Source organism: Amblyomma mixtum, chromosome 1 (genome assembly GCF_055824585.1).
Source record: "Amblyomma mixtum isolate Tamu chromosome 1, ASM5582458v1, whole genome shotgun sequence".
Lineage (NCBI taxonomy): Eukaryota > Metazoa > Arthropoda > Arachnida > Ixodida > Ixodidae > Amblyomma > Amblyomma mixtum.
The window spans coordinates 278,898,686-278,921,635 of record NC_143012.1 but is presented as its reverse complement, the minus strand read 5'-3'; the positions used below and the strand labels follow the sequence as shown (position 1 = coordinate 278,921,635).

Below are 22,950 nucleotides of genomic sequence, written 5' to 3'. Positions count from 1 at the left end.
TATGCGTAGTATGCTTTATTCTAAAGCTTTAGGCCTGCCGGTATCGAGCCTAAAAGAGCGATGGTTTTCTTCAGCTTGCCCTTAGAAAATGATGGCATGCGCTCCTTTGCCAATTATCGCAACTTCTTACCAAAACAATCTCGCGAGTTCAACCGGCACACACGGATCGTTTAATAGTACAAAAAGAAGAACCATTGTATTAAAAAAATATATAACTGTGAATGACGAACGAAAAGGTGCTAAATGCCGCCGCAGTGGCTTAGTGGTTATGATGTTCGGCTGCTGACCCGAAAGACGCGGGTTCTATCCCGACCGTTACCGTCGAATCTCGATGGAGGCGAAATTCTAGAGGCCCGTGTGCTGTGCGATGTCAGTGCACGTTAAAGAACCCCAGGTGGTCGCAATTTCCGGAGCCCTTCACTACGGCGTCACTCATAGCCTGAGTCGCTTTGGGACGTTAAAGCCCCATAAACCAATAAACCAGAAAAGGTGCTAAAAAATGTATAGACCAGTCCCAGGTATGTTTCGTGCATGCGCCTCACGGTCGTTACACTACCTTCCTCTCAAGTGGGGGGGGGGGGGGGGGGGCATCGCCTTCCCCAAGCTTACATCCGTGTCACAGCGAGCCTGGAATGGTTGTTGAGATAGCGGCAGCGCCTAGACCCATTAATACACACTGTGACGCAGGAAGAATTCGGGTCAGTAAATTTCCGGCACGCCTCAGCACTTAGACTCGGTAGTACCCTTCCCTGCGACGCAGAAAGGCATTTCTCTGGCTCCCTATCACCGCTATTGCCCTCATTGTGCGCGCAGACTCCGGGCGTATCCACGCGTGATAGTGAGAACTTGAGGAGCCCGCACTTCAAGACCTGATATGCGATACCGAGTGCGTTATCGCCGGTCGTTTTTACGAGTCATTGTAACACTGCCCATCCTTGTCATTCCCTCGTCAGCGTCAGGGTATGTATGCGCCAAGTACGACGCCTTCAGCTCAGCACGCATAGCTCGCCACGCGACTTTACTGAGTGCAGATTTTTAATGCCAGATCATTTAGGTTGTCGTCTGACAAAAAATGTGGCTTCTCTGTCACTAAATTGCCTGATTGCTCAGGAAGGATCACGTGATATTGTGATGCAATCACAACCTGCCCGCAGTGGCACTGCTCATGAGCCTTAGGGGAGTTCCGGAAGAGCAACCTGGTTCTCACAAGCCCCTCCGGTGGCTGTGTTTGAACCAGTGACCTACCGGGGCAGTGGCGCATCACTAGATCACTGCACCACTGCGCCAGTAGTGGTATGAGGACTGCCCGAGATCTGTGAATGCGATGATAGGGCCGTGACGTCACCAACACCACGTGACCGCCAGTGGTGATACCAATCACAAGGTATCGTCGAGTTTAAAAATCTGAGGACCCCGAAAATTTGGAAGTTGGCTCACCCCCCGAAATTCCAAAGGACCCCCTAATTTTCGGAAGTAGGCCGTACCCCAGAAAATGGATTAAGGTGAATAAGTAAGGTTTAGTTAGTGGATTGAGGTGGATTAGGGCGTCGGATTAGTTAATCCCATTGGATAATCTAATGAAAGGTTCTGAATATTCTAGAAGGCGATGACTCATGCATACCTTGTATGGGCAATAGAGCCGGTTCCAACCGGAGTTTGGGAAGAACATTAGACATTAATTTTAGACACCATAGCAGGCAACCTGAAATCTATCCAATATTCTTCTTTAAAAATGTGGTGAAGAAGGCCCCCTAGCTTTAAAAGCTTTTAAGAAGATGTAATGGGTATAGAGCATTGTTTTTGGGGCTCGGTTATCCGACCGGTTGCATACCTCGCTCAAGCACATTTGTGAATATTACCAGTTAAGCAAATTGTAATAGGCTTTTTTTTATTAACTTCTTAATAGTTGTTAAATAAAATAAGACGACATGTTTATACGACAGACACAAGAGCTGCGGGCACCGCGCGTTGACCGGAAAACAGTGCGGCTTTAGTAGAACGTTCTTGCTGCCTAGTTGGTTCATTTCATTAAAAGATGTTAGGACTGCGCGAACGAGACAAGGACACGAGACATGGAAACGAAAACGACACCACGGGCGCAGTCTTCCGGCTGTTTATTGATGAATGCAAGCACAATCTAGAAGGCTTGTAGCGTATTACGCGCCAAATCCCGCATTCTGACAGCATCAGTTCAACTCAGGGTCAACATTTGTGTCCTGCGATGATGAGGGACGTTCAGCAGCTGGCAGTCTCCGTTTTCTGTTTTTCTCCCCACTTATACTGTTGATGGCAGATACTTATTTATCCTTAAATAAGGGGGCGGAATGTATTGATGTTATTCCGGATATAAACTGCTGGCGCAGAAGTCTATTTAAAGGAAGAACTACGAGGTTAGCCTGGCATACCGCAGTCCACTTAGTGTGGCCTTTGTTGAAAAAAAAAAAAGATAAAAGAAACGAATGCAAAATCGACAAGTTTAAGTGCCGCTGGGCTAGACATCACCATCATCAGCCTGACTACTTCCACTGCAGGGCAAAGGCCTCTTCCATGTCTCTCCAATTCACGCTGTCCTTCGCCAGTTGCGGCCATCCTATACCCGCAAACTTCTTAATCTTATCCGCCCACCTAACTTTCTGCCGCCTCCTGCTACGCTTGCCTTCTCCTGGAATCCACTCCGTTACCCCTAAGTACCAGCGGTAATCTTGCCTTCGCAATACATGCCCTGCCCAAGCCCGTTCCTTCCACTTGATTTCGACTAGGATGTCATTAACACACGTCTGCTCCCTCACCCACTCCGCCCGCTTCCGATCTCTTAACGTTACACCTATCATTTTTCTTTCCATAGCTCGCTGCGTTGTCCTTAACTTAAGCTGAACCCCCTTTTCTAGCCTCCACGTTTTTGCCCCATAGGTTAGTACCAGTAAGATACAGCTGTTGTATACTTTTCTCTTGAGGGATATTGGTTAACTGCCATTCATAACCTGAGAGAGCCTGCCTTTTTCGCTCTACCCCATTCTTATTCTTCTAGTTATTTCCCTCTCATGAGCCGGATCAGCAGCCACAAACCTGCCCTAAGTACACGTATTCTCTTACTACTTCCAGCACCTCGCTACCAACTGTGAACTGCTGTTCCCTTGCGAGGTTGTTGAAGATTACTTTGGTTTTCTGCATGTTAATTTTTAGGCCCACTGTTCTGCTCTGCCTGCCTAACTCATTGATCATGCTTTGTAGTTCATGTCCTGAGACACTTAGCGAGGCAATGTCATCAGCTAATCGCAAATTACTTAGTTATTGTCCATTAACTCTTATCCCAAACTGTGCCCAATTCGGGCCGGGCGCGACAGAAGATGAATAAATGGCGGTTTGTATTCAGTCGAGCGAGGCCCTTCAAATTCATTCTCCTCTCTTCTCACTCCTTTCTGCCCATCTCGGGCGCTGTGTCAGTCATCTCAAGTTTAGAAGCAGCACTCCACTTGAACTGTTCAGAAGCGTACGCACTAATCCGATACTTCGTAAGCCTGCACCGTTGCGCGACTCTCGTGGCGTGACGTTACCACACTGGCGGCTGACACATGCCCGCGCTCGCACAAGGAATCGTCCGATGAGGCGAACGCCATGTGCTCTGATCCGCGCGACGCACGATACTGTTCTCTTCTAGCCGGTGCACAACGTTATTGAGGACGCGCTGTGACATGGCGTGACAATGGACGCGGTGTTCATTTAACGTAAGAGAACCGAGGCTGCATGAACTGAATGCGGGAATGTACGGGGAGGACTTTCAGCACACCCGAAAGTCCTAAGCTTTGAAGGGGTGAGGACGGGAGTTGGTCTTACCTTCGAGAGATTCGGAATTCCGGAAGTGCGAAACGACCCACACTGGACAGCCCAGAAGCAAAATCCTATGGGGCTGCGTATTTTTGACAAAGGCTGTACAACAAGATGATCGATGCTGGCACAGACCTATAGCGGGCTTGTGGCTACCGTTATGGTGGTGGTGGTAGTAATAGGAAGTGGTAGTGCCAAGAAAGAAGACGGAAGAGTACGGGCCTGTCGACTGGCACACTACAACCTCAATCACCCCGTCCGCTATCACTGCCGCATTCCAACAAAAGTTGAAATAAAAGAAAGATCTTAGGCGATCCTTGGTGGATCGTTTGAATGCGTTAGCATATTCGAGGTTGACGCCCTAAAGTTCGTTATATCCGAGGCGGCATATTTAGTTAGTTTCGTTATATCCGAAGTCACACTAAAGCTCGTTATATTACATGTGGCATACTAAGGTTCGTTGTGCCACTCACCACGCGTGACGGCGGTACGCTTGCAAAGGCCCTTTAATGCAAATGCGTTAATAAAGAAATTGGAAGACGCTTAAGCTTCGCCTTTAAGAGTGGAACGCGACAGCGTGTAGGAGGTTGTGGTGGTGTAAATGAACGCATTTTTATTTTTTTCAATTGTATCAATTAATTCATAGATCAGTTACACACACCATATTTTCTTAATTACCATCATCAAGCATTGGCTTTTCATTATGCGCATTTTGACACCTTTGAACCCCCTTCTCTAATTGTTTCATTTTTTCATTTCTGTAAATAATCAATTAATTACAATGATTTCATTAACTCGTCACCGTCTAGCACACATCAATCAGTCATCAATCACTTGAGCCACAAATTACCATACCATGGTAGCCGCCGCGGTGGCTCAGTGGTTACGGCACTCGGCTGCTGACCCGAAAGACGCGGGTTTGATCCCGGCCGCGGCGGTCGAATTTCGATGGAGGCGAAATTCTTGAGGCCCGTGTACTGTGCGATGTCAGTGCACGTTAAAGGACCCCAGGTGGTCGAAATTTTCGGAGCTCTTCACTACGGCGTCCCTCATAGCCTGAGTTGCTTTGGGACGTTAAACCCCTTAAACCAAACCAAACCACAAATTACCATGATACGATTTTTTTTTGCTCAGCCCCCGATCATTTCCGTCACGCGGTGTCGACTATTACGACGCCGACGGCTTTTCGACCGAACCAGCTGTAAAGGCTGTCGCGTAAAAGCTGAAAACGGGAGAAAAAAATGTAGACGCGCTTTGCAGCTTCCGCGCGCGTCGACGCGACGACGGTGGCTACGTGAGGGCCATGTACTGCCAGCGCAGGAGTTTGCCGTGCAAATAAAACTCGCGATGCGGGCGGCGGGGCACCTCCGTGGTCGTATGTAGTGTACACCGCGCGGCCTGTTAAGAAACGAGAAACGTTAAAGAAGAAGGTCGCGAGATAAGCCCCCTCGTATCTGCGCTGCTGATACAACCTTGTACGATGCGCGCTTTGCCGTCTTGCAGCAGCCTAGGGAGAAAGCGGCATGGACTCACCCCGGAGCTGGGCCGTGGCTGCGGCCTGTTGCTGGATCAACGTGTTCACCTTCGCCCTGATCCGCTCGGCCGCCGTGGTGTACGTGGCGCTGCTGGACACCTTCCTGGTGACCAGGGAGCAGGCGTCGTGGCCCGTCAACCTGTCCGTGGTCTGCTACTTCCTCACAGGTGCCCCACCACAGAGAACCCTTGCACGCCCGGGTGAAACGGCAATGGGAAAAGAATGATAAACAGCCTTCTGAAGTTTGCGCGTGTATACAAACGCGGAAAGATGCGTTCTGTTCTTGAGAACGCAATAGAGCACCGCCTCATTTGCAGGACATTCGCGGTATCAATTGCGCTGGTGGAGGTGGCTATATAGTTGGTGGCGGAAAGAGGTTGACTAATGTTAGTCCATGTTATGTACAGGCGCGGACAAAAGTAAACGGAGCACGCAACTGTCTTCGAATATTTTTCACGCGTCACCTAATTGAATTTTCCAGCAGTGGTATGCGCATGCCGGTAGAGGAGGTTGGTGGGCTTTCTTGTAGACAAACAACGCTTCTTCATTGCTAATGGAGAAAGCGTGATTGCACTTCAAACGCAATAGCGTGCTCCGTTTACTTATGGTCGCGCTTGTACACGTTAGAGCCCCAGCGCTTCTCCACCTCCACCGCCCCCCCCCCCCTTCCCCTTTACCACTCCTCCATCCTAAGAGAGGTGCTTCCACTTAAGATGGATGGATGGAAGATAGGAGCGTCCCCTTTGAAACGGGGTGGTGGCAGTTGCCACCATGATCGGCCGTTTTTTTTCTCTTTCTTTATTTATATTTCTTTACCGATGTTATAAATTGGTCTCTATATTCGCCATTTTATTTAAATATATTTTTAATTCTACTCTGCTAATATTATATCACCTCTCTGCTTTCGAGCTACCTATCTTCCAATCGCTTTTTGCTAACTTACACCACAGATTCACTCTTATGACCATTGTTATCTCTAAACCCTAGGGCCTCAGGGCGAGTGACTGTGCCTGCATCGACATCCAGATCGATTCCGCCACAATCGAGAATAAGATGTTCAATTGTTTCTACAGATCTACGATACACTGAACATGTGTCACATTCTTCGTTATATGTACAGTACGGTCCATTGTTAAAGGGAACATGTGATCGTGTGGCTTCAACGCTTCGCGAAGCGCTGCCGCCTGGAACGTACGAGAATTAACGCCAAAAGATGCATGCACAGTAAGCATTCCGGCTGGTCTTTCCGCGTATCCGCCTGATGCCGCCCATTCTCGCCGCATCTATAGGCAACAGGGCTTCGCGAAGCGCGGAGGCCACGCGATTGCATGTTCCCTTTAACAATGGACCGTATTGTACTTTTATAGCTTCGCGTTCTAAGACACCCTGATCTAGCCTCAAACATTGCCTCATGAGTTATCATAGAACGATTCGGAGAGCTACGGAAGCGCCTACTGGCGTTGATTGTTGACTGGCTGGTTCGCGTAAGATGGAGATGCTTTAGATGCGCTCGCGTTGTGTGTATGCTCGCGCGCTTGGGATGTATTGCTGAAGGAAAAAGTGAGAGAGAGGGGGAAGCTTTTACGCGGTGAAGGATAGAAAAATCGACCGAATTATGATCACGACTGATTCCAAATCTTTGAAAGTCGAGAATAAGGTTCCTCCTCAACTCCTACAAGCTTTGAGCTGCCACGGATAGCATTACAAAATTTCTCTGCAAGCTCCGCCAAATCTGGCGGCACGGAGATATTTTAAAATGACGCTACTTCTCTCGGTGAAACTTGTTGTTGGGGCTAGTTGGTAAGCCATGAAACCATCGTTTCTTCTCTCGTTCGGACATTGTGCGTAAAGTGCCTTTGTTTTTCCTTTAGTGACGGGGTTGGCTTAATACATGGTCTTTGCCATTTTATTTGTGTATGTGGCTCAACAGGTCTGTTTTTTAAGCATAATTACAGACAGTTGTTTCTTCTGCTTAAAAGAACACGTGTGAATTCTCAGGAAGCTCTCTCACTCAAGTGACTTATTCACAGGTGTATCGCGATCGACATGACGTGAAGAACACTTGCTAGCAAGCTGAACTTAACAGAACACTTCCCAGCAAGCTGAACTTAATCTAAAAGCCGAGCAGCTGCGGGCAGTGGAATCGGAAATAAACTTTAATGTGTCCATGTTTTCCCGCGCACTGAATCCATTCATGGCAAAAAAATGTGCTTAAAATTTATGGTCTATTTACACTTCATTACATGTTATGTGGGTATTAATCATGTGCGCGTGTGATAAATTTATGTGCTGACTTGAGGAGAACAAAAAAAAGTATGGAGCGAGGTGGTTTGCAAGAGACTGCTGATCTGAATTTCTGAAATCCGTAGCCAAGCTGACGTTGAAAGAGAAAGTTGTTTCTACAAGGTCTAGAAAACAATGGGCGGTCTCCACTAATAGGCCAAACTACGGATATCAGACGCTACACTTCCTCATGCCAACCATTTTAAACAAATACAACCCATACGATACTAATGTACACACCTTAAGTACTAAAGAGTTTAAAATGCATCTTGTACTAATAAATACGTAAATTCTACACCGACAATTCTTTTCCTTTTTGTTCTCTATATGCGCAAGAATAATTTTACGTCATTTTGTCATATCCTTAGCAGTGTGTACTTTGGTTATGTTTCATCGCGTGTATGTGTTAATTTGTCACGTGCCGGACCATGTGCTGTATGCGATACCTGTGTGTGGGGCCTCAGACACATTCAAGCTGCTGATTTGTAGCTTTTCGTTTGGGGTACATTTCGCTTGTATTAGGAAGGGAATCAATCAATCAATCAATCAATCAATCAATCAATCAATCAATCAATCAATCAATCAATCAATCAATCAATCAATCAATCAATCAATCAATCAATCAATCAATCAATCAATCAATCAATCAATCAATCAATCAATCAATCAATCAATCAATCAATCAATCAATCAATCAATCAATCAATCAATCAATCAATAAATAAATAAATAAATAAATAAATAAATAAATAAATAAATAAATAAATAAATCATCAATCAATCAATTTATTTCTGCCTCAAAAAGTGACAGAGGAGCTGCAGAAAAAGCTGTCATAGACAGCTTGACTGAGCCGCAGCCCTCATTATACCGGGCAGCAGTGACAGGCGACGAGAAAAAAAATAACAAAGAAAACAAAAGAAAACAATTCAGAGAAAAACACATTAACACCAAGAAAAATCTTACCTCTAGTTTGTACATGTGGGCAATTTACATGGTCATCCAAACATCATTGCATAAGTATCTTTCAGCAGTACAACAAAAGCACAATGAATCAAACAATACAAATTAAAGAAAACAAAAAAAACACCTCTTAGTGCAGTTTAAAGAAAAAAAATCATTTTGTAACACAGTCTATGTATAAGTAACGCAGCTCACGATGAGTACAGGTAGACAAGTTGAAATTGGCAGATTTGTATGTGTTTAGAAGAGAAGGAAGTCTATATTGCAGGCGCTGTTTACCGGTATTTATGCGTGGTGTAGGCACTGACCAGGTTTCAGGCTCTCTAAAAGGGTAACTCGCTTCTTTTTCTTTCAAATTTTCCAGACGTCGAATATGACTTATGTTATTTTTGGTTTCTAGTTTAAAACGCACACTCAGTCGATATTGATATAAATCAAAGATTTTGATTATGCCAGTTTCACGAAAGAACGCTCTGCTGGGTGCTCCATAGTCCGCATTAAAGACGTAGCGAAGAAACTTTTTTTGCAGAACATGAATTTTTTGTAATGAGGAATACGTTGCAGTGCCTCATACAAGCTGGCAGTAGTTAATGTGGGCACAGAACAGTGTGTTATATAGAAGTAGTTTAATTGATTTAGGAAGAATGCATCTAATGCAGCCAATCGTGCCTGTTACCCTGGCTAACTGCCAGACAACATGATTTGTGTGATCTTCCCAAGACATGTGCGAAGAAAATACTACACCTAGGCATTGGAAGTGATCAACAATTTCTATTTCTCTCGAGTTGAAGTTAATACTATCGTGTGGGGGGATCGGTTTGTTTCTTGGTTGAAATATTACAGCTTTAGTCTTTTTTTTCATTCACGCGCATATAGTTTGATTGTGACCATCTTTCCAGTGTGATCATTGTCGTGTTGCACATTTGTATCAGGTCATGAATGTTACTTCCGGAGAAAAAAATGCTAGTATCATCGGCATATATGATGAACCTGACATTTGGGTTAATGTTCAAAATATCATTAAGGTAAATGTTGAAAAGTAGGGGGCCCAAGTATGCTTCCCTGTGGGACACCAGAATAAATTGCTTTTATTTTCTGAATATGTATTATCTATGTTGACAGTTTGTTTCCTTTTTGACAGGTAAAATTTTATTAGTTCTGCAGCCTGGCCCAGAATTCCGTAGTGCCATAGCTTCTCTAGAAGTAACTTATGATTAACCAAGTCAAAGGCCTTTGAGAAGTCTATGAATATTCCTATTACGAGCTCTTTGTGTTCAAACTGTGTCAGAATATATTCTTCTTGCTCTAAGAGTGCTAGTTCAGTCGATTTGTTTTCCCGGAATCCGAACTGATATGGTGTGAGCAAGTTGTATTTATCTAAAAATTTATTCAGTCTAGAGTGTAGAATTTTCTCCAATGATTTAGAGAAAACAGGCAGTACAGAGATGGGTCTATAATTACCCAAGTCATTTCGGTCTCCCTTTTTAAATAAAACAGTTATTTTAGCAATCTGCATTTTTTCTGGGAATACTGATGTAGCTAAACAAACATTAAAAATATGTGCCACAGCTGGAGCTATAATATCGGCTACATATTTTATGGGCTTTATCTGGATGTCGTCAATATCTCGACTACTGCTATTTTTTAGGCTGAGTATGACCGATGCTACTTCATCCGTCGTGACAGGTTCAAGAAATATTGTATTATCGTTATGAAAGTCTAAGTAATCGCATGCATTCCGTGCAGACCCATCCGTTCTCTTTTTCGTGAAAAAGTCGTTGAAAGCATTTGCCAGCTCTGTCCCTGAAAGTTCATCATCGATCTTAAGATTCCGCACATGGCCATGTGACTGGTTACGGTGCAGCAATGAGTTTAAACGGGTCCAAACCACATCATGACGACCCTTCTTGACGTCTAGAAATGCAGAGTAATATTCTGTTCGTGCTGATCGCAATTTCTTTGTTAATCTATTTCGAAATTGTTTAAATAACCTCAAATCTTCAACTGTACGTGTGGTTAGAAATGTTCTATACAGCTTATTTTTCATTTTTATTTCTTTTCGTAACTCATGGTTGATCCATGGTTTCCGAGTTTTTCGTGAGGCTTTATATGTTGTAGAGGGAAAGTACAAGTGGTATAGTTGTTTGAAAATATCAAGGAACTTATTATAAACTTCATTAACATCATTGAGGTGAGCTATGTGGGCCAGGTCAACTTGTTTAAGAGTATCGCGAAAAGCTTTCAGTGTAACACTGGTTATACGCTGGTACCTAATACCTTCTGGTTCTTTCAGTGTATGAGTTGGCTCATTCATGCACAAGAACACTGGACATGCACAAGAAAGATTCACTTGATTGAATGATCTTTTTATTTCTCAACGATTCAATATCCCGAATACCGTTGTAATAACGGCGCGGAGAGCCCAGGAAAATAGATAGGTTTAGCGTAGCGGAGACGTGCATGCGCAGTGGCAAGGGCGGGGCCACTGGGTATTCGCAGCCAACGTCTGGTATACGTGTCAGTTAGCACGTCTCCACAAGGCTAAACCTATCTACTCACTCTTTCCTCGACACAAAGAGCAAGTTGTTTACGTGCATCATGTGAAGCGACTCACCCTCCTCGATCCACCTTCGTCTGACGCTCAATGTGAAACGCCTTACAACGCCCTATTCCGTTTACACGGGTTCGATACGCAATAATGTCTGTGCGATGCGCTGTTGCCACAGACATGTTTAAAACCCGACTAATAGCTATTGCGGAATACTATTCATGATCGAACTGGTTTTAGCCGCTGGACAGCTCCCTGGTTTGCTTGGTCACCTCGACGACAGCTGCAGAAATGTTTCGGCTGTAGGTTAATTGGGGCAAGGGTCGACTCCACACTTCGGGGTCGTAGCAGGTGGCACGAACACTCCGTGCCCCCTAATCCCGAAGCATGGTAATTGCTTTGTATTTCTCCTCCAATGGCGTAATCGTTGCGGTTTTAGGCGTTAATGGTTACGGCAATCCGCTCTTGCAGTCCCTTAAGCCCTTCCTGGCTTAGAATGAGCTCTCGGCAGTGAATTAAACAGACATCGAGGACGAATTGGAGTTCACTTATATCGTTCTAATCGCTAACAGACCATTCTCACAAAAAACGGAGCTTTTATGAGCCGGAAAAAAAACAAAACACATTCAGGTGTCGCCGTCATCGGCAGATTCGCAAGTAAAATGGATGCTCAACACCGATTTTAGGGCGCGGATTCCAGAGGCTAACTACACCGCCATCCACTTCAACACGTCGACAAACCGCCGCTTTCGGTAAGGGCGTCACGACTTTATATCGAATTTTTCGGCGATAGATACGTATTTTGCTGCCGCACAAACGTCAGCACAACCATAGTTTGAGAATAAATTTTTACTGAAAACAATAATTGGAGGGAGTTGCATGCCCTTAGTGTCCCTTTAAAATAAATGAATTACTCGGTGGCTTTGGGAAAAAGTAACCTAGTAGGCACCCGACCTCAAGGACAAAGATGACATTGGTCTCCTACATCCTTTTTCTAGTTCCCTTCCCTTGTGCCACAATACTTAAGCCTATTTAAACCACTAATTAGGCAGTATTAAAAAAAAAGAAAGCTACTCGATGAATTGGGCCTTACACGGCTCTTTTCGAAACTCTCCAATCCGGCAAATTATTTGTGTGTTGGCAAGAAGACGTGTTCCTTTGTACTTTTAGCTCAATAGCATCCTCAAGCCACATAAGCCATCTCAGGACGACCACTTCGCAAGCGTGGACTGAACAGGATTTGATAGACCACTTCTTATAGATCTTTTTCTGCGATCCAAGTAACTCTAGTACTTAGCAGACTCTTGCTAGCAACCCATTCGCAGAGCCTATATTTCAGCTGGCAGCGAGTACCACCAGCGAGTTTGATTCGCGTCTGAAATGGCTGCCTGGCTGTTAGTTGTCCCATGACTGGAAAAGTGCTGAACCCATCTTTTGGCACGTTCTTTGTCAAAATGAAGCATGCGTAGGTGTAAACTATTGGCGTCGACCTCGTTCATTAAGAAGGTTAACGGCTTCTCGGTTGCCCCTTCGTACGTGACTTGTGGTCGGAAAATTGTCACCTGGAAACACAATGCAAAACTGAACAATAGCGCAGCCGGCGTTGCTATTCATGACCGCTTGGAGGGGTGAAGGTACTTCAGTGCTATCTCATCAAGTGGCTTTGCGCGGTGTCGATGAGCTGCAAGATCCTTCATGTCATGCCCGCGGAAAAGTAATCGCCCAGTCCAAGAATCCAGCTCTTTATGTTGCACAGTGCTTTTCATCGATGTCTGGGTGACCAAAAATATGCAGAAAAAATGGGGCAGAAACGTGGCGGCTAACGAAGAGGGATCAGTTTAAGTTAAGAAAACGCTGAGAGTTATGGAAAGAAGATTGGTAGATGTAACGTTAAGAGACCGGAAGCGGGCAGAGTGGGTGAGGGAACAAACCCTAGTTAAGGACATCCTAGTCGAAATCAAGAGGAAGAAATGGGCTTGGCTAGGGCATGCAATGCGTAGGCAAGATAGCCGCTGGTCCTTGAGGGTAACTGAGTGGATTCCAGGAGTAGAGAAGTGTAGCAGAGGGCGGCAGAAAGTTAGGTGGGCAGATGAGATTGAGAAGTTTGCGGGGATACAGTGGCTGCAGCTCACAAAGGACAGGGTTAACTGGAGATACATGGGAGAGGCCTTTGCCCTGCAGTGGGCGTAGTCAGGCTGATGATGATGATGATGATTTTCAAAGGTCGCCCGAAGAGAAAGAAAGTAGTAAGTGTTTAGGGTAGTGAAAAATAAATAAATTTGGCCATTTAAATATTGAGCCCGGCTTGTGCCGCTGCTTGAGCTCGTTGTGCTCTTGCTGCACCGCTAACGATGATGCGAAAAGAAAAATACTTATAAAGTACCCATTGTGTGTCAACAGTGCATCAAATACAGGAAGAAACGGACACGCAGACAAGCGCTGCGTTCCGTCTTTCATGCCCAGTTGATGCACAATAAATATGTGCCAAATCACCCAAACTTCAGATTTACTTATGAAGTACGTTTGTTGGTAAGTGCAAAAAAAATATTGACTTGAGATCGCGCCAAACATTTATTTGAAGCGTAGCTATAGCCTCCTAAGGCTATTTAGCTTCGGCGTAAAATGATCTCATCTAGCTGCATAATTTAAAGTTATCATGCTGTGACCATTGCGCATCGTACGAAATAGTGTTTTGTGTCCTGTATGATATTTTATAGTCATTTTGTGAGATATACCCTTATAAAAATGGTCTATAGACAGTATATAGACTTCTTATTGACTTCCTATTGATATTGCTTTTTGTCTATTCATGGTCTATAGACTGTCTATAGACAAAAGTCTACTAAAAGTGTATGGCCATAAATCTATAGATCGTCTATAGACTTTCTATGACATTTGTATTGCCTATAGACTTTTGTCTATAGGCAGTCTACGCGTATAGAATTTATAGACAGAATTCTATGGACACTCTATAGACTGTATAAAACTTTTTTTGTAAGGGTATGGAGTTGTATAATGATGTGCGTGGATAAAGATTGATGCGCGAGGTTTCACATTGTAAATTAAATAGTTGCTCGCATTTTTCGTGTCAAGTTTGTCCAAAAGGGACCACATCGGCTTTTGGCAAGCGTCTGTCTCGCCATCTTACGTTCTTTGTTGGCACAGGTCCCTTAGCGGGAGTGCTGGCCAGGTACATCCCCATATGGAAGCTGACGGTGGTCGGGTGCCTCGGGGGGTCGCTGGCCGTCTGCGTGTGCTTCTTCGCGCAGTCCATGCTCTTCCTGGACATATTCCTCGGCATCATCCACGGTGAGCACCGCTTCACTTAACTGGAGTCGAGGCGTTGCCTCTGTCACCAGCCGCTTCGGATATGCTTCTGAGAGTAGAGAAGGAGAAGGAAAGGCGAGGAGGCTAAACAGAAGTAGGCTCCGGTTTGCTGCACTTCACAGCGAAAGGAGACTGATTGTGCGCCATTTGTGCGTTGCTTGAGGCATTAAGGCGGGGCCCCACCATTGTCTCGCCAGCCTAGGCGAAGGGAAGGAAAGCGGAGATATAAAATGGAGGGAGAGAAAATGCAATGGGCTTGAAAACTAAGGACGTCAAGATAGGGCGTGTGTGCGGCAGATGCGACCGTGATGGCTGTAATAACGGACTTGCAATTGCTTGAAAGTTCCAAGGTGGCACTGAAGGAATCTGTAATGCATTATTTCATGCTTGCTAAAAGACTAAATAAACCTGGAAGTAGTTAGAACAAGCTCTCCAATATTACTGCTGATACGAAGGGAGGGACTTTGCATTCGGATTGATTCATATTGGCGGGTAACGGTGTAGTTCATATTCATGCATTAGTTTGTCTGTCACATTGCAGTGTGAAATGCTGCGAACCGTTTCATTCCACTCTCTTTTTCATCGACTGCGGTTTCATTCCACAGCAGCGATGCAGTAGCAATAAATGGGATGAAGATGGGCAGGACGAACCGAACCGAAATGGAAATGAGTTAAAATATCTTATTTTCCTGCTCAAAGTTCGAGTTTCAACTGTATTTGTCAGTGTCCGTGAGGTTACTTTTTCCACAGTGTCATCACCTCTTAGGTACTCTGCAATATTCCACACGGACATGAATACGAGCTTGCCTCTTGATTGCAGCAGAGGCTTTCCCTGTCGCATTGCGCCTCATCGTACTTTAACCGTAACTGCACCAGGATCCAACCGATCGCGTCATGCCCCCCCCCCCCCCCCCCCTATTGTCTTTAATGCAGGAACCTGCATCGGCCTGCTAGCCTTGTTCAGCGTTGTGATCAACCAGCATTTTTACAAGTACCGCGCAATGGCGTCTGGCATCAGCAACGCCGGCTTCACAATTGGCGGACTCGTCTTCCCTCCGGTCATAAAGGCGCTGTCGGACGAATACGGCATTCGGGGCACCCTCTTGCTTTGCGGCGGCGCGATGTTGAACTCTGTGGCCGGTGCCTTTCTGCAACGAACGCCGCCGCGAGTGCGACCTGAAGATTCGCCCCCGCGCGCCACTAGCGACGCGACCAGGAATGACAGGGCAGTGCAAGATCCCGACGAAAGAGACGCCATGATTGAAAACAGTGAGGAACGCCAGGAGAATCGATGTGGAGTCACAGTGGCCGCCAATGGCGCGTCTGGTTTTGCTGATCTGACAGATGGCACGGACACGCCCGGAGGAGAAGATGCTCAGGGAAGTGGCGGCCAGACAGTTCAGTTTTCAGTGACCATGGATTGCACTGTGTACGGCCATGAGATTGACGACGACAGTACAAAAGTGCGAATGCTCAATATTGACGGTCCGGCAAGGGTAGAGGTGGCCGTTAAGACTTCCGTGCCAAGAAACTCTCCAAAACAAGAGACTGTCGGACCCAAAAGGGCTCCTCTGTTGTCCTTCTTGCTGCTTCCCCAGTTTTACCTCATCTCATCTTCATTATCTATGATACTGTTCAACATGAGCACATACATGACAGTTATTGTCGACTTTGCCTTCGACCAAGGCATTTCTGAATGGAATGCCGTGTACCTGATATTCGCGTACGCCGTGGCTGACCTATTGGCTCGGCTTGGCTCCGGTTGGATTACGGACCGAAAGTACCTTTTGAAGAGTACCATGATGGGCTCTCACTTCGTGCTGTGGGGCGCCTCTCTCTACCTGATGCCGCTGTGCAGCCCTTACTCCTGCCAGGTTGCGCTGTCCGCCTTGTCGGGCTGGTGCAACGGCTCGACTCTTATACTCATCGCCGTGTTGTTCATGGAACTGGTGGGTATCGACAAGCTCGGCGTCTGCTTCGGAATCGCCACGACGTTCGCGGGACTGCTGGGGCTTGCAAGGCCATCGCTGATCGGTAAGAGTAAGCAGTTCTGAGGGTTGCGCCGTTCGTTACTTTCTGCTGTGCCCTGGCCTCACTGGTCATAGGCGTAAACGCACCTTTTATTATCAATGCCAGCTAGATCACGATATTTCATCGGCCTTGTTCGCCGGTTATCCGCGATCCGTCGTGCTCCGGAGTGTTGTTGTTACGTCACTTCTGAAGTCAGTACTTTAGTCTTTACGTGACTGCAGTGCCGCGCTGCTCTTCTCACACTTTCTGCGACGTGGCGCAGTGCTACAGACCCGCTTATACCCATTTGACCAGACTGAGCCCTGAGAGGCAGAAAAGCTAGCGAGCGGTGATGAGCAGGATAGAGCGACAGGAAGAGGCTTGATTCGTTATTTTCAGCCAATGAGGCAGGCATTGATAACAAAGGAGGCATTGTCCGGTTCCCTCTGCACGAGTAACCGTGTAAGATGGCCTCCTGTCACGCCACTGGTGAGGGCAGCGCGAACGCCCTGTCGCCAAAGTTTCGTCGGTAGATAGCGAAACGCTCTGCACAAGTTCATCCGCCAACAGGCGCGTGAATATTCTGTCTCAGACATGTCTTTTGCGCTACTTTTGGTTGCTCACAGCCGTAGGCGTGCACACAGGAGGAAAAAGGAGGCAGTGGCCCCCCTGCATGGGAGAGGGAGAGGCATATTTTGTCTGCGTTTTTCCATGTTGCCTGTAGTAGAACTCGATGATACAAGGCGCAAGAGTGGACAGGACGAACGAAGAACGAACACGAACAAGGCGAACCACTGAAACTGTGGTTTATTGCACGAAGCTGCCTTTTATAGCAAGGTGATAGGAAAAAGCATTTAGGCAGACACACACACGCATGAATCTGTGACGATATCTGTGTCGCTATCGATTCACCCGCTCATGCAATAAACCACAGTTGCAGTAAGCGCCTTGTCCGTGATCCTTATTTGTTCGTCCTGTCCACTCTTGTGCCTTGTATCATCGAGTCATGCACCAACTCGCCCAACAGTCTATTCTTCTGTAATAGGAGACATGGGCAGGCGCTACCAAGAAATTTGGTTCCCTCTTATGGATGTGCACGCCTGCGATTGGTGTTGCCGACGCAGGGCACAATGGCGGGCATTTATTTTCCGCAGCGAAATACTGTCGTACTTCAGCGCACCATTTTCAGCACCCTTATTATTTTTTTTTTTTTGCTGTGCACGAAAACTGTCCTATTTACAGTTTTCTCAATTCTTGGTCGTCCCCTGACTGCCACGGCACGTTAATCCTGTCGCACCAAGTTGCCTGCGGCGGCGCGAAGTTGCTCAGTTTTTGTTTTCAACTTCTGACATTTGGTAAGAGGTGTGCTAAATTTATATGAACGTTTGATGTGTTGCTGAACTTATTCCCACGTTTTTTGTCGCTTTGTTGTCTTAGTTACGACGCTGATGGAACTTTCGTTTCAGGATTTTACCGAGACAGCCGCGGTGACTACGAGGGTCTATTCGGCTTGGTCGGGGGTGTGACGCTGTGCATGTCCTTACTGTGGCTGTGCGCCTACCTCAGAGAACGATGCGCGCATCGCACGAAAGGAAGCAGCTCTTCGAAGAAGCATCCGAAGCAGGCGAGTCTGCCCACTTCCAAAGACAGGACACCCCGAAGATAGCGCATACAGAACTTGCGGCGTTCTCTACTCGTGACTGTGAACACTAGAGGCGGTGTTCTTTGCAACTGTGCTTTGGATCAGCTTGCAGTTGGCCTCGAGACGAAGACTTGTGGCAAAAAAAAAGAGAAGAGCGGAGCTAGAAACGTTCACTCAGAGATCGCAGGGAACGCCATCTTTTGATTGACCTGTAGGTCTGGTATCAGAGCGCGTGTTCTTGCACCTTGAGGAGCAAGGGTTACACCCCTGGAAGACCAGCATCTGTTATCTGTTTTTCCTGCTGTAACATAATTCATTAATATACATTAATTTTATTCGACGACCGCCCCTAGAGCTCATCTTGAATGATGAGGCTGAAAAAACGCCCATGGCTTCATTGGTAGCACCCCGGTGATGCTAACGACGCTACCGTCGTATAGCTAGGTGACTATTCATTGCCTATAAAATCATTCTTTACTTGAGCTTTCGAAACACAAAGTATTGAAAGCTGTCTTCAGAGTGCCTAATCAAAAGGCAGCGGCATGCCAATGGAGATTCGAATACTATACTCGTATAATAAACAAACATTTAGCTTCACTGCTGCTCGGTTGAGGATATGGATAATGCTGCAAAAATATTATTTTCGAGCGCAGCCTCCAAGCAATGCTTTTTGGCTTCGAGGGAGTCCTGAAATCACGGGTGCTTGTGTGCAATACGATCTTGAAGTTACACGAAAAAGACTGATGATAAAAATGATCCGCTGGGCTTTAGGGCAAATAAGAACGTTTTGTCGTTGTCACGGCATCCCGAAGCTGAGCAGGTTAGCTCAGAAACTAGAAGAGAGAACCACACAGGACACGGCTCTAGGTCAGTGAAGCCACAGAAGTGACCCCGTTCTTTGCCTTCGTTTTGCTGTAAGTCCCGTTATTTTGCCGGTTCGCTTTCGCCCTTGCGAAGGTTCCTGAGAGCTGATAGCCACGGTCGAAGTATAAGCACGGCGCGAGCAGACACGGACGCAAGCTAGGGATGAACAGAATGAGCCATAGACTCTACCGCAATTATTTTTGCATTTCAAATGCTAGATGTAGTATACAACTTACGCACGTCTTCCTGCAGTAGCTGTGAAGGTTGTATTGGTGTGGTGTAATTGTAGCTTTATCTACGCCAAGTTTCTCAGTATTGTGCCATGCACCGCCACTTCGACTGGAAAGTCAGCCGAGGTCTCTTTCCTGCAAAGCCATTCCTGGCAGAGAAGCAGCCTTTCGGGCAGCACTTCTCAGCCCATGCATTGCGAATCAGAGGCTGCCCACACGATCTCCCGTAGGAGCAAAATCCCCACCTCAGAGCTGCAGAGGAAATACCTTTGTTTCAACCGTGCCTTCAGACTTTAGCTCTTATTAGTGGAACAGATACCTAGAGCTTCTTGGCACAGCACCTTGATGTTACTGCGGCTCAGCGCCAATGAAGAAGACAAGAGAAAAGTGTTGCCCTGCAATGTGGTTTTAGGAAAAAATTTTCAGGCCCTGTTGTAAGGAATGATTGCGCCACGTATGGTTCTCAAAGAAAGCCTACCACCACTACACAATGTAATCATTCTAGACAGTCGCTCAGAGTCTCATTTGGTTCGTCGTAAGCGGCACGAGGCGGGGATAGTGGTCCGATGTAAAAAATCATTATGCTAACAAGTCTTTTTAGGAACCGGATGAAGATTTACTAACATGCTTTCTGCTCACTAGCCTTCAGGTTCAGTGACCTCAGCACGCTACTTCGTTTATACTGCTTTATTTGACGGAACAGAATTCCGTGCGTTAAGGTTGTCCATGGAGTTAGACTATACACTCCGCGTGTCTTTGCCTTGTTAACTTTGAGCTTGAGTGTGTTCGTACTCTCTTAACATAAAAACACCGCCACTGAGCAGATGGTGCAACAATGAGTGAAGCGTCTTAAAAATAATCCAGCCGAATAGGGCGTGCGACATCATGACGTTGAAATCAACATGACGGAATGGCTTGATGGATGCACAGCATCATGTTCGCGATTTTTTGTGACGTTTAGGAAGAAGTGCGGACATCAGAGAGCCTTGCGTGAGAATTTTGCAGATCATGTGATTACCACCTGCACCTGTATAGGACAGGACCGACTTTGTCTCAAGGCCTGCACTGATATCAATGTTTGTTCTAGTTTGCTGCTTCTGACAGCAAGATGGAAAAATTCGCATTTTCGCATAGGTGAAAATGCGCGTGATACTTCCGGTGATATTCACTCAGAAAAGTGCCTTGACTAATGCGTTTCCTTTATCCGCGATAGCGAAATATTTTTTTTAAAGTTCATTTTTTGTCGTTATTCTGTTTTGTACGCGTACAGGATGGTTGTTTGTATAAGTTGCTGTTTCCGCATTAAAATTGTCAATTTTTGTCAACGCTTGCCCAGTGTCCTAAACGGTTAGCGCCTTACCTCTGTTTTTAACATGTGTTGTAAGCTTTGTAGCCCCGGAGAAATTTCCGGCGTGTACGCGTCGAAACTCAGAGCTCTGATTTTCCGCGTTACTGTAATTCGTTTTCTTCCAGCATTCAGCTCGGCTCAGTTTTACACAGGGAGCCTGTGCCATGTCCCTGGTATCCGGTAAGCCCAACAGCTGCCCCCGCGGTTTAGCTCCCACGGCTACAGCAGCCGGCCTTTCAGGCGGCGTAGATTCCAGGAATCAGGTGATTCCAGCGCTCAGCAGCTTCGACAGTGGCTCGTGCTGTAGCTAAAGATACAGACTGTTCCAAGAGACGACGCGCATATGCGTGCGCGTAATTACCTTCAACGAACCGCAAGCAGACGCACACGTTTATGAAGCACGGTTATACTAGTAGGCTACTTTGTGAAAACGACTACCTTAATTTGTTAGCGCGAGTTCATGAACGACAGTGTTGCATTCTTCTGGACGCCTTCATCCAGTATGGACACGTGCGCTTTGGTTCCGCAACTTTCACAACAGATGAAGCAAAGCGCCAGTGGCTCATGATAGTACTGCACACAACATTTCAGCATAAACAGTTCCGTTGGAACAGATCGAATAATACTCTTTATTAAAAGGACATTACCGGCACAATGAAGTTTGCCTATATCAATAGGTTTCAACGTTGTAACGACAAAGACGCCGCTTTCTCTGAAAACGGAGCTTTTATGGACTAGACAGAGGTAAAAAAAAAAGAAGTAAATTCAGGTGCCGCCACCCACAGGCGGTTTTTGAAACAAAGGATAATTTTATGCACCGATCCCTGAGGCAAGGCAACCCCACCATTCACTTCCAACTGTGACCACGGAGTCCTTTTCGGTCTGGAGGTTATTACTAGACTGAACAGAGTGGTGGGAAACGATGAAAATGTAATTTCCCTGGAGTAATTGTTGAGCTCATTCTGTTGCCGACTCTACTAGAAAAATGAACAGTGATATGCCATCGCATTCTTATTTTTTTTCTCAGCATTTTTTTTCGAGAAGTCTTGCCTTAGGACAAGGACCACTAGCTGCGGACCTGCTGTTACACCGGCTTAGCAGCTCCTGATTTGGTGAACCTCTTGTTAAGAACAGCACCCGGTGCTTTCGAGATCTGTGGCGTGGTGCGATGGGTAAGTAAGCGGTGGATTAATATTATGTTCTAAAAGTTCTCCAGGTGTGCGACGGAGTGCTCCGAAGCATCGACAGCGCGAGCATCTTCCCCTGCGGAGTTTCAAGAGGCGGAAATTTAGCCGATCGGCGTAGAAGAATGTCGCTTGTTTGGACTTGAAAGGAAGAAAACGAGATCGCTTCACAAGAAGCCGTTAAGTTTGTCCGCTATTCTCGCGGTTTCATGTACGCCGCGCCTGCGTCGCCTGCACTCCATACATGAATACGCCTTTATGGGAGTATTAAGGGAGTAATCTGTACTTTAGTGCACTTCCTTTTATAAAATGGAGTGCGCTAGAGGACAGGTTACTCCCTTTTCACTCCTTTCTGTCTAGAGTGTACCTATGCAAAGGTAGCGACTGTGAATTGCTGCAAGCAGATGAACAACGTTTCACGCAACCCTTTTTCGTTTCGGTTCGTTTTCGGATCATTCTAAAACCAGCTGATTTGAAATATTTCACGTGGTCCGACGGGCTGCGAACTAACGAGGTTCTACGATATATGGAAAGCACATTTTTCTTTAGCACAAATTTTTATCATAACCAATGAACGTGAGTTCCTTGGTAAAAACGTCACTCTTTTTTTGGTTCGAACTATTGATAAATAGAATTACCAAGTGATTGTTAAGTCTTCTCATTTAAAACGTTTCGAAAATGCCTTCTCGAAATATTTGTAATCAGTTAGAGTTGTCATCCATTGTGAAATGCAGCGCACAAAAAGAGGAAACACAAAGACGGGGCAAGAAAGAACACGAGAGCCCGCGTGTTCGTCCTCTCTTTTCTTTCTATTCTGTCTTTCTGCACGATGGTACACAATGCATTGCCAACTGGGCGAACTTTCTACGTTACAAAATTACCGTGTTCCCAATTAGTTTTCTCATGGGAGTTGCGGAATCCATGTTATGCTTTCTTGAAGATGGCAAGTACGGGCTGGTTTTTACATGTTTTACGAATTGGAAAAAACAGCGCAAAGAAAGACGACACAAGAGAAGGACAATACACCAGCGCTGACAAACAACCAAATGATTTATTGCTACAGGTGAGGCAACATATAAATGAAATGGCACGAGTAAAAACACAAAATAATCATGAGATAAAGATACCGCACAACCACACAACTTGACTTAAAAAAGGCACGTCACTGATTAAAATATGGAAGTTCCTTAGGTA

The 22,950-nt window shown here is 45.9% G+C and overlaps 1 protein-coding gene across 4 annotated transcripts in view; it reads left to right on the top strand.

The window, feature by feature from the left end:
• LOC149371848 (monocarboxylate transporter 12-B-like) overlaps positions 1 to 20,549 on the top strand; it is a 73,086-nt gene extending 52,537 nt beyond the window's left edge. For 3 of the 4 annotated variants that reach the window (XM_089566141.1, XM_089566143.1, XM_089566142.1), the window contains exons 2-5: positions 5,329 to 5,526; positions 14,317 to 14,460; positions 15,412 to 16,512; positions 17,955 to 20,549. In XM_089566141.1, the coding sequence (XP_089422267.1) occupies positions 5,349 to 5,526; positions 14,317 to 14,460; positions 15,412 to 16,512; positions 17,955 to 18,154 (1,623 nt within the window). In that variant the 5' untranslated portion in view covers positions 5,329 to 5,348 and the 3' untranslated portion in view covers positions 18,155 to 20,549. The remainder of the gene's footprint in view (positions 1 to 5,328; positions 5,527 to 14,316; positions 14,461 to 15,411; positions 16,513 to 17,954) is intronic. The other variant, XM_089566144.1, reaches the window with a different exon arrangement.
• The last annotated feature ends 2,401 nt before the right edge of the window (positions 20,550 to 22,950 follow it).